At 43.8% G+C, this 16,680-nt stretch overlaps 1 protein-coding gene across 1 annotated transcript in view; it reads left to right on the plus strand.

Moving 5' to 3' along the window:
* Nucleotides 1-3,534: 3,534 nt before the first annotated feature.
* The window catches only part of SMC3 (structural maintenance of chromosomes 3), a 48,732-nt gene continuing 35,586 nt past the window's right edge, over nucleotides 3,535-16,680 (plus strand). Inside the window, exons 1-3 of the mRNA XM_039481593.1 lie at nucleotides 3,535-3,713; nucleotides 13,554-13,629; nucleotides 15,972-16,010. Of these exons, the coding sequence (XP_039337527.1) occupies nucleotides 3,699-3,713; nucleotides 13,554-13,629; nucleotides 15,972-16,010 (130 nt within the window). The 5' untranslated portion in view covers nucleotides 3,535-3,698. The remainder of the gene's footprint in view (nucleotides 3,714-13,553; nucleotides 13,630-15,971; nucleotides 16,011-16,680) is intronic.

Consider the following 16,680-nt stretch of genomic DNA (forward strand, 5'->3'; position numbering starts at 1 on the left):
TTAAACTTGCAGGAAACAAATGTCAGTTTGTGAGGTGTTGCATCACTTTCCAGAGCCATTAAATCAGACAGGATAGGTTGGAGCCTTAACCCTAGAAATGGAATGTTATAAAGGACTGGAAGCTGGGGTGGCGAGTTGTATGGGCCCATAGTGCCTGTGCTCCAGCAAATTCAGGGCTCCGGCTCCACCAATGTTCGGGGCCAGGTCTCCTGCCTACTGCCCCACCCCCCCGCCTCCCTGGGAACGTCCCCTGGTCCCGCCTGCTGCCCGCACATGCCTCCCCTAGCATCCCTGCCTCACCTGTGCCCTGGGTGGCTGCCCCCTGCAGCTGTGTGCTGTACTCACTTGCTGACTGCTGCCGGCTAAGGCAGTGGTGCCAGCGGCAGGCTCACTGCTGCGTCTGTGGAGGGAGGAGGCACAGTGGCATAGCAGCATTCCCTCCTCGCCCCCCCTCGGCAGGCAACTCCAAGGGAGTTTATCCTGTTTGGACCTCCTGAGCAGCAGCCCAAAGTTTGAACTCCTCATGCCTGGCCCAGCCCCACCCCAAAGCCTGCACCCCCAGCCAGAGCCCTCACCCCAACCTTCAGCCCCAGCCCTGAGCCCCCTCCTGCACCGTGAACCCCTCATCCCCAGCCCCACTCTTTGCTGAGGAGTTGGCATTTCTTTCCTTTGTTCTTTAAAGGGGTTCTGAGGGTGCATTGCTGTGAGTGCTAGACTGTCTGACTTGTAGGCCTTGTCTGCACTGGGTTATTTTACACCAACATAGCTGCATTTGTGCAAGCCCCTAGTGTAGACAATCCATGCCCAGTTAACCAAGACTTGTGCTGGCACAGTTTCTAAGTATGAAACCCCAGTGTGGACAAGCCCTTAGCAAGGTGACAACTCCACTTAATCTAAAAAATTAGTTATATAAAAAGAAACCCTTAAGACCCACAAAACAGGTCGTCCTCCCTCACCCCGTTATTCTTTTAAATTCCATTGAAAACACTGGTTTTACAGTGAGGACAAAATTCCATTAAGTATTCGCAACCCAAACATTACAGCACTGAGAACTTGGAAGCACTTTAATTGATTATCATTGTCCAAGATAAAAGATGCATAGACTGTGAGAGAGCCATAAATAGGTACAGAAATACTTGTTTACAATATATGGCTTTCAGGCTAGCCATGTCCCCAATAATAGAGTTTCGCAATTACCTCTCTGTGCACATTAATGAAGATTTAGCCTCTTAGATTCCTTTCATCTTGGTTACCAGGCTGAAATATTTGTATAATAGTTAAAACAACAACAGTGTACATCCCCAGTAGTAATGCTCTGCACAGCCAGGCCAATTATCCAGTTCGGCCTGCTCTCCAGCCTGGGAAAGGAAATAAATGTTTTACCCCTCATCCCCACCCCCAGCCAGAGCCCTCACCCCTCCGCACCCCAACCCTCTGCCCCAGTCCCCTCCTGCACCGTGACTCCCTCATCCCTGGCCCCATCCTGCAGTCCTCACCCCTGCACGCCAACCCTCTGCCCTACCCTGAGCCTCCTCCCATACTCCAAACCCCTCAGCCCCACCCCATTAATTTTGTGTAATCATAGAATCATAATTATCAATGGATGAATTCTTTAGTTACCCAGAGAAAAAGAACAAAAGCATAATTCATCAGATGACGGCCTGAGTTCGACACCCAGCTTGCAACCTGAAGCTAACCAAAAGAAAGATGTGGCAAATCTAAAAGATAAGAAAAGGAGTTTTCATCAGTCTTGGCTATTACAATTTACGTGGTTAGAGTACAATAGAGAATTAGAATTTTTTGCTTTGAGGGTTATTGATCCAAGAGTGCTTAGTTGTTTCCGTATTCAAAAGAGTATTAATAAAGTTGATATTCTTAGTTAAATAATTTTTAAGATAGTTTCCCTATATTGCACAATAGCAGTGTTAAATGCTTACCATTTCCAGTCCATTTTTACATATTTTAAAAAATATATCCGCTTACAAGGTGGGGGCATGGGCCTTGGACCCGTTCTGGGCACCACCAAAAATTATACAGAGCTGCCACCACTGACTGGAAGGTTCCTACAACCTGGTGGAGATACAGTGGCTTGTAGATATTCCACTGAACACCTCAGCAACATTCTTTGCATCCTGTTCCCTAGACGAGTTATAGACACTTTACGATGTGTATTTGCAGACTTCTGTTTAACCCAAGCACACCTAGTATGTACTCTTCCATTGTATAAAATGTGAGTTGTCTCTGTCCTTCTACAGCCACATGTGCCACTTGGACTCATTTTGTACCCACTGTAATGAAACAAGTGTAGTTTTCAACAGTGGATACTCAATTTTTTTTAATACATTTTACTGCAGCTGCGTGCATAGCTTTCATAGCAAAGGAGAAGTGGCAGAGACTCCCTGATGTTTGCTATGGACTTGGCTATTGCTATTGAATTTACATTGATGGTGCTCAGAGACCTGGGAAGCAGTATGCAATCCTTAGATAACATTTATGCTGAAACTCATTTTTTGTTTGTTTTTTCCATTGAGTGAAACTTCATAGACATGACAAGCTATAACTAACCCATACCATTTGCTCCCATAACAATGTTAACACTCTAGTCACATTCTTCAGTTCACTGCTAGGTTTTAGTAGCAACTGAGGCAGTCAAGTGCCTTTAATGTGCCCCATTTTTGTCAAACATTGAGTTTACTTCTAACAAGATATAATACCCAGGAGTGCTACTGCCTGCTTATTATTGCCACCCCCACCCCCGTGAGAGCCTTCCCATACTGCCATGCCCCTGCCAAGCCCCCACCCATTGAGCCCCCCACAGGAACCCTCCTATACAGCCATCCCCCTGCCAAGCCCCCACCCACTATGCCCCCACAGGAACCCTCCCATACAGCCACCCCCCTGCCAAGCCCCCACCCATTGTGCCCCCCACAGGAACTCTCCCATACAGCCACCCCCCTGCCAAGCCCCCATCCATTTTGCCCCCCACAGGAACCCTCCCATACAGCCATCCCCTGCCAAGCCCACCCACTGTGCCCCCAGGAACCCTCCCATACAGCCACGCCCCTGCCAAGCCCCCACCCATTGTGCCCCCCACATGAACCCTCCCATATAGCCATCCCCCTACGACCTCATCTCATAGCGCCCCCTGTAGGAACCCTCCCATACAGCCATCCCCTGCCAAGCCCCATAGGCTCCCAGGGGAACCCACAGCCATCTCCTGCCACCTCCCCACCCAACCCCTATCTCCGTCCCCCTTCTCTCGGGACCCTCCCCGCTGTTTCCCCCGCTCCGCCCGCACTTGCCTTTGGCGCCCAACCCTCCCCCTAGCGGGCGGCACCACCTGTCTCAGCCGTGGGAGGGGGGGTGAGGAGCGGACGTGGAGTGTCGACTCGCTCGCTTCCCAGCGCGGGGCTGGGACGGGAGCGCAGCCCTTGGGTGTGAGTGAGTGAGCCGCACCCCCTCCCCCCAACCTTCGCTGCGGTGCCCCCACGGCCCTGGCCCTGCCGCTGCCCCCCCGCTCCACATTCCGAGTGGTCCGCTCCGAGGGGAGGCGGCTCCGCCGCCATTTTGTGTGTGTGGGGGCTGACAGGCAGGCTCCGGCTGCCGCGCCGCGAGGAGGCGGGGAGCGAGGCGGGCGCCGTGAGGCGAAGGAGGCCGAGCGCGGCGGGGGGCAGCAACCGCCCCCATCCTCCGGAGACATGTACATCAAACAGGTAAGGCGGCGGGCTCCGCGCCGCCCCCCTGCCGGGGAGAGGGTCTGGCCTGGGGAGCCGGGGGCGGCGGGGCCCGGGCCCTATCTGGGGTGAGCGGCTGTGGGGTGAACGCCGGGCCCTGTTGTGGGGGCAGGGGAGAGCGTCTCCAGGCCCTGCCCTCGGGGAGGAGCCCCCCCCGTGTGTTCTGCCGGCGGGGGCCCGCCGGGTGCCAAAGCCCGCTTGGCTCCATTCAGAGCCTGCTGCACACCTGCTCGGCACCCCCCCCCCCCCCGCACCTTGCAGGCAGGGCTGGCGGGAAGTGTGGGGCGGGTGGGAATTGTACCTGGGCCCAGAGCGCAGCCCTTCCCCTCTCCAAAAAATTCTGTAAGGTCTGTGTAAATAAAGAGAAATGGGAGGGGGCGACCCCACAAAATGTGCCTTTGAAGGGATAAGGAGGATGCTAGGTGGCCCAGATATGGCCAGCTGTGCCAGGTGTGGTGGGTGGGATAATGTCATTTATTGCAGGGGTTCTCAACCTTTTTCTGAAGCCCACCCAAAATGTTATTAAAAACTCCATGGCTCACCTGTGCCTATAAAAGCCAGGGCTGGTGTTAGGGGGTAGCAAACAGGGCAGTTGCTTGGGACCCCCCGCCATGGGGGGCGGGGCACGAAGTTAAGTCGCTCAGGCTTTGGTTTCAGCCCCAGATGGCAGGGCTTGGGGCCCCGGGCTTCAGCCCTGCACGGTGGGGCTTTGGCTTTCTGCCCTGGACCCCAGTGAGTCTAATGCCAGCCTTGCTTAGAGGATCCCCTCAAATCCTGCTCGGGGCCAGGACCCCTGATTGAGAACTGCTGATTTATTGGATCAGCTTTTGTGGGTGTGAGAGAGAGAAGCTTTCGAGCTTACACAGAGCTCTTCTTCAGGTGAGGGCAGTTTAAAAGAAGGGTACAAAGCTAAGGGTGAAGAGGAGGCAGACATTGAGGAAAGAACATCAGATGTTAGTGGGAGCACAATTATTCAGGCCCTTGAAAATAGTGGTGTGTGAAGCCTCAGTGTGAGTGTACTGGTGACAAGTTCTATTCTGAGTATGACAGTGATTGAAATCTTCTGCAAGAGCTAAAGCAGTGGTCCCCAACCTTTTCCGTGGGGCGAGCGCCGGACAAGCAGCCGCCGAAATGCCGCTGTGAAGCGGCAACATCAAGAGGCATCGCTGCCAAAGTGCCGCCATGAAGGAGCGTCATCAAGAGATGTCGTCACCGAAATTTGGCGGGATTTCGGCAGTAGCGCTTCTTGATGTTGCCACTTCTCGGTGGCATTTCGGCGTCTGCTTGTCCGGTGGCCAATAGGCGGGTGCACATGGATGCCCCGCGGGCACCGCGTTGGGGACCCCTGAGAATATTTGTGCGTCCCCTATAGTGTCAATGGAGTCTTGATCAGGGAATTATTCCAGATGGCAAATAACTTGGTTAGTCAGTTTGATGACAGTGAGTGTTTCTCAGTATTGTAGAGTTTTCAGATTACTTAACAGATAAAGTAGCTGGATGTCTAGATTGGAGTTATTCTTCCAAAATATGCTAGACTAAGAGAAAGGGTGGATTTTTACAAAATATACTAGCTAATAATTTTAACCATCTTAAAAAAAAATTCTATTCTAGACATACATACCCTAATTGGGAACCAAGTATTGTTTGGAGGTAACAAACAATGTGTTTTGTATTTGAGTGTCTGCTAGTGTCACTCACTGAGGATCTGGTGCTGGTTGGGAGATTTGTGGGCCAAGACTTCTCCTGTCTGAAGGACATTAAGAGGTGCTGGAATCATTGCTGATGTTTGTCAAACTCTCCATTCAGGAGTGCAAGATAAATCCACTTCTTTCAGAAAAAACTGTTCAGAGGCCTTTTCTCATTAAAATCATCTGTTCAGACTGAGAAATTCTTCAGTTATTGCCCTGTCTCAAATCTTTTTAGTGGGTAGGGGGCGTATTGTTTACTAGGCAAATCCAGCAAAACCTGGAGTCCTTAGCTCTAAAACCAAACTAACTGGGTTAATAAAATTCAAGAGTAAAAATGTCCAGTTTTTTAAACCGTTCCTCGTAGGTCTGGTTTTCTAAACCTTTTATCATTTTGGTTGCTCCCCTCTGGACTCTCTCTCCAATTTATCTGCATCTTTCCCAAAGTGTGGTACCCAGAACTGGACACAGTACTCCAGCTGAGGCCTCACCAGTGCTGATAGAAGGGGTCTTGCATACAACTCTTCTGTTAATATGCTCCAGAATGATAGTAGCCTTTTTTGCAACTGTAGCACATTGATTCATGTTCAATTTGTGATCCCTGGAATCCCCAGATCCTTTACAGCAGTACTACCACCTAGCCCATTACTCCCCATTTTGTAATTAAGAAGGAAAAATCAGATGCACAAATGTAATTCTTTGCACTTTACTGCATTTCATTTTGTTGATTTCCGACCAGTTCTCTAATCTGTTGAGGTTGTTTTGAATTCTAATCCTGTTTTGCAAAGTGCTTGCTAGCAATCCCTCCCAGTTTGATGTAATCTGCAAATTTTGTAAGCATACTCTCCAATCCATGATTCAAGTCATTAATAAAATATTTACTACTACTGGATGCAGGACTGACCACTTTGGGACCCTACTAGATACAATGCCAGTTTGACAGCAAACCATTGATAATTACTCTTTGAGTATGACCTTTCAATCATAGAATCATAGAACTGGAAGGGACCTCAAGAGGTCATCTAGTCCAGTCCCCTGCACTCAAGGCAGGACTAAGTATTGAGACCATTCCTGACTGGTGTTTGTCTAACCTGCTTTTAAAAATATCCAATGATGGAGAATCCACAACCTCCCTAGGCAATTTATTCCAGTGCTTAACCACCCTGACAGTTAGGAACTTTTTCCTAATGTCCAGCCTAAACCGCCCTTGCTGTAATTTAAGCCCATTGCTTCTTGTCCTATCCTCAGAGGCTAAGAAAAACAACTTTTATTCCTCCTCCTTGTAACCAACGTTTATGTACTTGAAAACTGTTATCATGTCCCCTCTGTCTTCTCTTTTCCAGACTAAACAAACCCAATTTCTTCAATCTTCCCTCATAGGCCATGTTTTCTAGACCTTTAATCATTTTTGTTGCTCTTCTCTGGACTCTCTCCAGTTTATCCACATCCTTCCTTGTAAAAAAATATTTCAGATCTATCACTGCAAACGGCGGTGGCGGAGTCGACCTTGGAGCCGCGGACTTCGATTCCGCGGCGTCTGGACGGGTGAGTAGTTCGAACTAGGGTACTTCGAATTCAGCTACGCTATTCACGTAGCTGAACTTGTGTACCCTAGTTTGACCCCCGCCCTTAGTGTAGACCTGCCCTTAGAGATTGCTTCATTTTATGTGATATCAGTGGAGTTGTAATCATCTGACGTATCCAAGCGTATAGCACATGAGTTTAAACAAGAGTTGTTTTCCATGAAGGGTCCTTGATTCATGAACTCAGACTTACTCCTGCTGTTTGACAGAGACGTAAAAAAAAAAAAAATTAAAGAATGAATTAGGCCATTTTCTTCCCTCCCCTGTCTACCCAATTCTTTGTCTTGTCTATTAAGACTACGCTTTTGGGAGTAGCAGAGTGTCTATTATATGTTTGTACAGTTCATAGTACAATGGGGCCTTTAGGTGCAACTGGAATATGTTAGGGGGCTTATTCCTTCACCCTCTCACTTCCCTGGTAAAACATTTGTCTCCATGGTTACCCATGGATCTTTTACTCCAAAAATTCCAGTGGAATACAGCAGACCTCCGTAATACTTTGTCCCAAACAAAACAAAACACCAAAAACATTTCACATAAGTATCCAAAGTATCCTCCACTAAAACTTCAGAAAAACAAAAGTGTGGAAAGGCAGGGGTGGGGGTGGGTGTGGGTGGGGATGGGGGCGGGGAAGACGTGAAAAGAAACCAATTAAGCTTGTTAGGTCAGTTTATGGGGGAGGGATAGCTCAGTGGTTTGAGCATTGGCCTGCTAAACCCAGGGTTATGAGTTCAATCCTTGAGGGGGCCACTTAGGGATCTGGGGCAAAAATTGGTCCTGCTAGTGACGGCAGGGGGCTGGACTCAACCTTTCAAGGTCCTTTCCAGTTCTAGGAGAACTGGAGATAATTCAGTTAATAACTCTATCTATCTTCAAATAATAACTCTAATAATTGGAGATACACCAATTACCTAAAGTACAGGCTACCAGCAGCAAATTAAGTAAACAGAGAAAGAAGAAAAGGATATAGTTAGCTCTGAACCAAGAGTAGGCTCCCCAGGTTGAAACAGTTGGGAACCCTTACCCCCAGGTTCTCATCCTGGCTCTGGTAGAAGAGTGGGGGTTGTTACCTGCTCCTGAAAACCCAGCCATTTTTCACTTTGGAACCTTTTTTTTTCCCCCCCCTCCACTTCCCCAGGACCAAGTCCCAGCTCCTGTCTCTAAAGGTGGTCTGTTAACTCTGCTTCTGATTTTAAACCCTGTTGTGCCATATTATCTTTAACCACCCCTAACTACTTTACAACCCTTCAGCAGCCCCTGCTGAAACAGTACCAAACTTGAAAGATTACTGGCAGCTTCCCATAATGCTGCCTTTACTTCAAACCTCTCACAAGTGGACTGAAGTGCCTCTTTTCCCTGGAAGGCATTCAGTCCCAGTGGGCAGGGACCTTCTTCCACTACCCATATACCAAAGGAGGGTGGGCTCCTCAGCCACCCCCCATCCCTCAGGGTCCCCTAACACTTCCTCCATTTCCTTTTTAATCTCATCCCAGGCTGACCCCTGCACCTGGTATGGGCTCTGGTTCTTTCTTATCCATATATCCAGAAAATCCTTTACCCTGGCTTGCCAGAACCTGCAACTGCCATCAGGAGAGTTTGCTATACCCCCTCCAAGCAGCTGCATGGACTGTTGGGTAGGGGGACTTGCAGGCTGCCACTCACCTATCCGATGCGACGCATCCGAGTCAACGACACCAAGATGTTAGGGGGCTTATTCCTTCACCCTCTCACTTCCCTGGTCCTTCTCGCATGAACAGAGAGCAACAGTACCCGAAGTCTGAAGGTGCAAACAATTCAATGTTTATTGGGGTGAACTTCCAGCAAGCATAATTCCAGTTTCCCTCCTTAGTGTCTTCCTTCCCAGCTCTGACACCACAGAGCCTTGCCTGTGTCCCTGTTCCCATTCCCCTCCCTTAGCAAAATATGATCCCAATTCTCCCACCCCCAGTCCCTGTTCCCATTCCCCCCTTACTTGCTGATTGACTGCAGACTATATAGTAAAACGTGAGTTCTGCTTAGCTATACCTTAACCAATTATTTTACTAAAATTTAACTAACCAATCCTAACATATTGTAACATGGTTATTTAACCAATTATATCCCACCACCTTAATTGGTTTACACCCAACAAAATTAATTATACAACAGACAGAAACAATTACAAAACCAGACAGAGATTATACAGACAAACAATAGGGAAGTGAAGACTACATTAATAGAACAATACAAAAATAAGAATTTTACATCCCAGCTATTGATAAGTAAGTTCTTGCCAGACAGAATGCTATCAAACTAAGTTTCCTTTTACATCTTCCAGGCTCTTCCCTTTCTTTTAAGGTGATAGAAATACAATCCTGTCCTGATATTTCTAACAGCCCAGTAGCACCTTATTTCAATGCAACTAGTTTGAAATGTAAGAATGTGACCTTCACTTCCCAGTTTATGGCTGCCTCTGCTGCTTAGGAGAAGGCCTTAGCCTAAAAACCAGGCCTCAGACTGTCACAGTAAAAAAAGGCCCTTACACATACAGAGAGTGATTTTAATTCTTTCTTTTATACCTCTATAACTAGCTAAGTGATAAGAATACACTTAAATTCTTAAAGTATAGGCCTTTGCAGACAGGCCTAAATATCTATATCCTAACAGAATACATGAGCTTTGCAGCATTTATTGTATTTTATCAGGATTTTTCAGGGGCAGAATTTGAATGGGGGTTTTGTAGTAGAGGGAAAGGTTGTTTTGGCGGGTCGATAGGATTCTTCTAGTCTTTTTAATATCATGAGTTTGTGTGCATTTTTGATTGTTTGTATGGTGCCTAAGTCCCAGAATAGGTGCTTTTTATCAATTTTGAATAAATACGCAGGGATGCTGGGGTCAGAATACTGGAAAGGAAAATGCCAACAAAACTATTCTGCTTAGAAGCAGTTTTGCTTATATAATCTATTTCTTCCTTCAGCAGTGAGAATATTAGTAGGAAAACAATATTGGTGTTTAATAGCTCATCTGTTCCTACTAGGGTGACCAACTTTCTAATTTGTGAAAATCAGACACCGAGCACTGGAACATGCCCTGCCCCCTGCTTCTCTTCCCCACCTTCACTTGCTGCCTCTCTCCATCTCCTTCCCTTTGCCAGCTGAGCAGGGCTCTGGGGTGGGGTGACCGGGGCAGGGTGGTGGAGGGAGAGCCGCGCTTGGGGCAGGACTTAGGAGCTTCCGGTATCCCTCTCCTCTGGAGCCATTCCTGTGTGCTACTCCAGGCTCCAGCAGCAGCTGCTGCTCTTCCCGCTCCCTGGCAGCAGAAGCTGGTTACTGTGCTGACTGGACACTATTAGGTTCCCTTTTCAACTGGACTTTCCGGTCGAAAACTGGACATCTGGCCACCCTAGCTCCTACACATAGTTATAATTACCTATTTGAGAGACAATTACAATTTTCACAACAACATGGCTTCAATTGGGGGAATAAACTAGAGGGAGGAAGATGAAGACAATACCAGCGCTGTTTCTCCTACAAGTATTCTCACTAAAAACTAGTCTGGAGAAATGTAGTTTTTTTTAAAGTAGATTATGTAGGTTTTTCCTCATTCCCTCCTTTTTGTCTCTCACTTCACCCCAGTCTTGTATTAGGCAGAAATGTCCTCCTTACTGGGGAGAGTTGAAGGAATCTCCTGATGGTGTCCCTAGCCTTTGTTTGCCAGAAGCTGGGAATGGGTGACAGGGGATGGATCACTTGATGATTACCTGTTCTGTTCATTCTCTCTGAAGCACCAGGCATTGGTCACTGTCGGAAGACAGGAGACTGGGCTAGTTGGCTCTTTGGTCTGACCCAATATGGCCGTTCTTATGTTCTTTTGTAATTGGAGGGGTTTGCTTGAGATAGACATGTACTACAAAAGCTAGCTGAGTTTTTTCTGGTATGCAGAGCCAGTTTTAAGATACAAATACCCTATGCACTATATTTTACTTTAGCTTACCAGACTGAAATCTCTGCTACACCCAAGGAAAAAAAATGCGGAACTGACAGTGTATCTGAGGTTTGTTGTGTTGTGTTAGCTGTGTTGGTTCCAGGATATTAGAGAGACAAGGTGGGTGAAGTAATGTCCTTCACCTGTAGAAATTGGTCCAAAAAAGGTGAGCTTTTTAGCTACACAAAGCTTTTCTTCAGGTTTAGGAAAGGTATTCAGAGGGCTGGTCTATATTGCCGCTTAAGTTGATGTAAGTTACGTCGCTCAGCGGCATGAACCCCCCCCCCCCAAGCGACGTAGCTTACGTTGTCCGAATGCATGTCTACACCATGTTATGTTGGACCTAGCTTCCGCTTTTCGGGAAGGCGGAGTACTGAAGTTGACAGGAGAGTGCTTTCCCATTGATTTATCGTGTCTTCACCAGACCCACTAAATCGATACTGCTGCATTGATCGCAGCCACGCTGATTTTAGCAGACCAGTGTAGACAAGCCCAGAGTGTCACAGCTAAATAGAAGATGGAACACATTGTTTATCATAAGTAATAAACAGACCTCCTAAGGGACCATTCATGATGAAAATCTGCCATCTACAGCCTGGCCCTGAGATACCACAGAATAAGCTCCAAGGAGAAAGTCTGCAATACATACTGTAACACACTTAAAATACTGTCACTAAACAAGGACATTCCACCAGAAAAGTAGATCTCATCATGGAATGGGCCATCCAAATACCCCAAGAGAACCTGCTTTAATACAGGAGGAAAAACATCCTCTGTCCGCATACTCCTAGTTGTCACCTATCACTCCATGCTTGAATCCATACGGGTTATCATTAAACATTTACAACCCATACTTAATGAGGACTGCATCCTGAAAGAAATCTTTCCTGAACCTCCTCTTTTGGCCTTCAGAGAACCCCCAACCTTGCCCAGCTCATCATCAGAAGCAAGGTCCCCACAAACTAGGACCCATCAACTCAGAGGAGCACCAGACCCCTGCCAGAACAGCAGATGTAAAACTTGCAAACATATCTACATTGCTACAATGATCACTATCCCCTACTCCCATAATACACCTTTCAAGATCCTATACATGCCTATCATAACATTTGCACTAAATGTCCCAATAACAAATGTGTGGGTGAAACCAGACAATTAGTATGCACTTTAATGAACTCACAGAGAAATATAAGACAAAAGCACAATGTCACCTGTGGGCAAATACTTTTCACAAAATGATCACTCTGTATCTGACCTCTCATTTCTCATCCTCAAAGGAAACCTGCACAACATCTTCAAAAGATGAGCCTGGGAACTTAAATTCATAACTCTCTGGTAGACACTAAAAATCATGGGATTAATAAAGACACTGGATTTATGGTTTATTACAATAATCTGTAAACTATTAACTCCCTTTTTTGTCCCATGACTGCCGGGCTGTTAACAGGACACTTCAACTTGAATGGTCCTTTAGAGTATATGTTACGTACTTATGCTTAACAATCTGAGTACTTTTCCCAGACCTGGAGAACTGTTCTGTGGAGCGAAAGCTTGTCTCTTCACCAGCAGTTGGTTCAATAAAAGATATTACTGCTCCCACCGTATCTCTCTAATATATCTGAGAGATATTTCTGAACTTACTGATTTGTCTCTCACCTTCAGTTAATCCCTTTCCTGTAGTTTTTGTGCGTGTGTATTAGGTGAGCCCGTTAGGACAAATGAGCTCATTTGTCCTATACATTTTCTTCCTGTCTGGAAAATACTTGGACTATTAGCACCATGTAAATAATGAGCAATAGTTTGTACATTTTCACAAAAAGGTTAACATAAATGGTAGAAAAGGAAGACTCTTTTTTTTCCATTTGAAACTGGCAGACTGCTTTAACGTTGAGAGGTTTTGATCTTGCTCACTAGTTTTAGCACTACACACTGAAAAAGCTTACTGAGCATGTTTGTCTACTTCCTACATAGAAATAGGTCTGCTAGCTATAATTTTTACATGCAGCCACTGCTCTACTTAGAGCTTGCAAGTTGCACTCTTATGCTAAATATGCTGAATGGGGTATGAAATTAACTTAAAAAAAATTCCTGTCCTGCTAGAGCTGAGCCCTTTACTTTTTTTTACTCTAATCTGTCATTATAAGTACATCCTTTCATGTTGCTTTATGCTGTGACAGCAAGATTGAGTTTATTTGAATATTTCCTTATTATTTCCTTATTATTCTTTGACCTAGATGTGTACAAGTGTACCTTCTGTGATACAAAAAAAGCTACTCATAAACTAATATTGGGGTGAGAATTTTTTTTTTTTTTAAACCTCACCCTTAATTTCTTAAAATGTACTTGGATTTGAACTGCAAGACTGGAATGAAAAATGACTATGTATTGTGATTAAAAAAAAAATAGAAACCTATTTATTTGAGTTACAAATTTAAAATCTTGTACCTCTTTAAAAAAACAAACACACACTAACTACCTTGTCTCTGGTGCTTCCCTTTTTTACTAAAAAAAAATAAAATCGGCTTATGAACGAGTATATATGGTAGTTTCCTTGATTTTTAAGATTATTTAATTTGTTTATCCCTCAGGTGATCATTCAGGGATTTCGAAGCTACAGAGATCAAACTATTGTAGATCCTTTCAGTTCAAAACACAATGTCATTGGTAAGTTGTTATAAACATATTACAGTGTGAACTAGCAATTACCTCAATATTTTTGATCAAGGGTCAAGTCAGCGGTCTTTATGATTTTTGATAGCCCTTCAGATTTCAGAGGCAGTTGTGTACATATTGACTAAATTTGAAACTGTTCTCTCCAGTATTACAGGACCCTTTCTACTTGCAACAAATAGAATTATTATGATTTACAGATAATTTAATTTTAATTTTGCCATAATGACTGTTCATTGGCTCTAATCTTGCAATAAGATTTAGTATAGGGGCTGACCCCTCCACCTGTGCAGAGCTCCATTGTAGTCAGTGAGGCTCCACACAGACACAGGGGTTCATGGAACTTGTTGTAGGATCAGGGTTGCAGAATACTTGAAGAACTGTGTCTCATGAATTATATTCTGGATGTCAGGTGATACCTCCTAAGGTTCAGCCTGATTAAAATACTTTGAAGGGTGTTAGTTTGAGGGGTGTTACATATTCTGCCACTTAAAACTGACAGACTTGAAAGAAAAATGTCAAAAAATGAGTAGTAATATTGTGGTCAAATAATGTTTAATGCTTCAAGTGTTAATGTATACCAAATTGCAAAATCTAGCAGAAATGAGCTGTTGGTAATTTAATTGTATATTTAAAGGGCTGAGTTATACAGATTATCTTTAAGAACTGCATATACTGTGACTAATTATAAAAGAGGGATAATTATTTACACCATTTGTTCATAGAAAACATTTAAGGATACCACCTGTCCTCAAATTGGAACAAGTTTTTATTTATTTTCCCCATTATGTTCCTAACATGTAACTAAAATACAGTTATTTGCAACAGGTCACAGAACAATGCTGGCTTAAAAAAATCCCCAATCAAACTGCATTCTTAAGTGTTAATTGTTTACATTTAGCTATATAAATTGTCATCTGGTAGTCAAGTGTAATTTTCAAATGCAGTTGTTTTTGTTGATTGGTAAACACTAGTTTCCTTTAGAGCAGTACAGGGCAGTTAGCAATGGTTTTCTCTTACTTTACTTCTGAGAAAATAATTTCATACCACTGGAGTACTGTATGTTTAAAATCATATAATTCTTAATGTTTTAGAAGTAATTTTACTATATAACCAATCACTTTACTGGATGATTGATCATGTACTGTACGTTAGTTTAACTCCTCAGTTATTTCAAAGTAAAACTTCCAAAGTGCATTTGTCCCTTTGTGTTGAGTTGTAAATATGAGTTGGTTTTCATTTCCCTTTTTGCTGTTTTAAATAGGAATATTTAGTCCTTTCAGAGTTGTGTGTAGTTTTTCCCATCAAACTGCTCTAGCCCTCACTAACCCATCTTATTTAGTTATTCAGTGATTCTAGTTGTTTAAGAAAATAAATTCTTAGTAATTTTCCATTCAAGTACTGAGTTTTTTTTCTTTAGTTGTAGTTTTATTATGTAGCTGAAAATTCACTGACAACATTAATTTAAGTGTGGTCAATAGAGGCTCTGTAACCAAACTGTAACCGTAGGTGAAAATGGAAGTGTATTGACAAAGTTGCGTGTAAAATGTCACTGTGCCTGCTCATGTCACATGCATCTTGAGTCTCACTTCAATGAGAGTTTAAAAAAAATAATCATCCAGACAATGTTTGTTTTTAAAAGAAAAATATAGTCTTACCATTATTTCTCTCTTAAAATATCATATCAATGTGATGGGAATATTCACAGGTGTTGATTTGATTATATGAAACTATTGTATGTGTATTGGTGTAAACCTGTTGGCTTATACCAATAGTTTTGATACTTGAAATATAATTAAAGCTGTACTCTTCTTGCTGATGCATTCGTTTCTTTGCAACTGACAAGTTGAGGACTTAAATATGTTGTGTGTGGAATCAGTCTCCACATATAAACATAAATCTACTCTTGTAAAATATGAGTGATTTAAACTGAGGGATCTAAGAAATGTATCCAGAGTTAAAACTGATGTAACCTGGCCAAAAGTTAGTATTAAAAATACGGCGAATGATGATGATAATCCGGATTGATTTAATATCATAACTGTTTTGAGTATAAAATGCTCTTTCATAGGTTTTGTAGATCACAGTAATGTCTCTGTTGTGGGGCGGGAGGGAAGTGGGGTTAGGCGCCATTCTGTCTTGTTCAGGTAATGACTCCCTGATCCATCCTGCTAGAAGGTGATTTGATTCCTAGAAGGTTGTATTTTGTCTAGATCTACTAAAGTTGGATTCTTAAATTCATTGCCGAAGTTTAATGTATTGCCATACCACTTACTTAATTTATTTAAATTCCTGAAAACTTCTGAATTTATAACTTTGTTACCTTTCATATTTAGTGGGAAGAAATGGATCTGGCAAAAGTAACTTTTTCTATGGTACGTATTACTGTTGCTACATATAACAACTAAATGACTGTGACTGAAAAACCATAAACTTTTTTTTCCCAGTTTTATATTATGCACTTATTTAATATTCAGTTTCCCTTGTGTGTGTCTTTTACATTGCAAAATGAGGGCAGGGGTGGGGAAATCTTTAAAAATAGGAAGATAGGGACAATCAGGCAAGTGTAGTACCAGCGACTTTCTTTAACACTTTTAACTGAGTAAATTCTGAGTTGTCTGGTGTTTGTTTTTATATGACACAGAGTATTTTAGGTAAGCTCAGGTAGCTCTTCTGAGAGTCTTTGGCAGTTGTGATGCTTCCCCATTGTGCTTTATCATTTTTGACTGTAACGTGTGGGACTAGCAATATAGTGTAGATTGCTTATGCTATCTCGAGGCTACATCTACATGTGGCTTTTTTGGAAATATTTATCACCTTTTCTAACACCAGTGTTGCTCGACTGATAGCAGCTATGGTGGTAGTATTAGTATATACAAAGCTCCAAGTGCCTCTTGGATTTTTAAGCACTGTGTATTCTAAACCTGCTCTAAGCAGATCTACATGACATAGTACAAATCCTGCTGGCTCTCAGATACTTGTTTACATTACTATTATTTCAGCAGTTCATTGCTCTGGGGTTGGCAACAATGGAACATTTTTCAG

Source organism: Mauremys reevesii, linkage group 7 (genome assembly GCF_016161935.1).
Source record: "Mauremys reevesii isolate NIE-2019 linkage group 7, ASM1616193v1, whole genome shotgun sequence".
NCBI lineage: Eukaryota > Metazoa > Chordata > Testudines > Geoemydidae > Mauremys > Mauremys reevesii.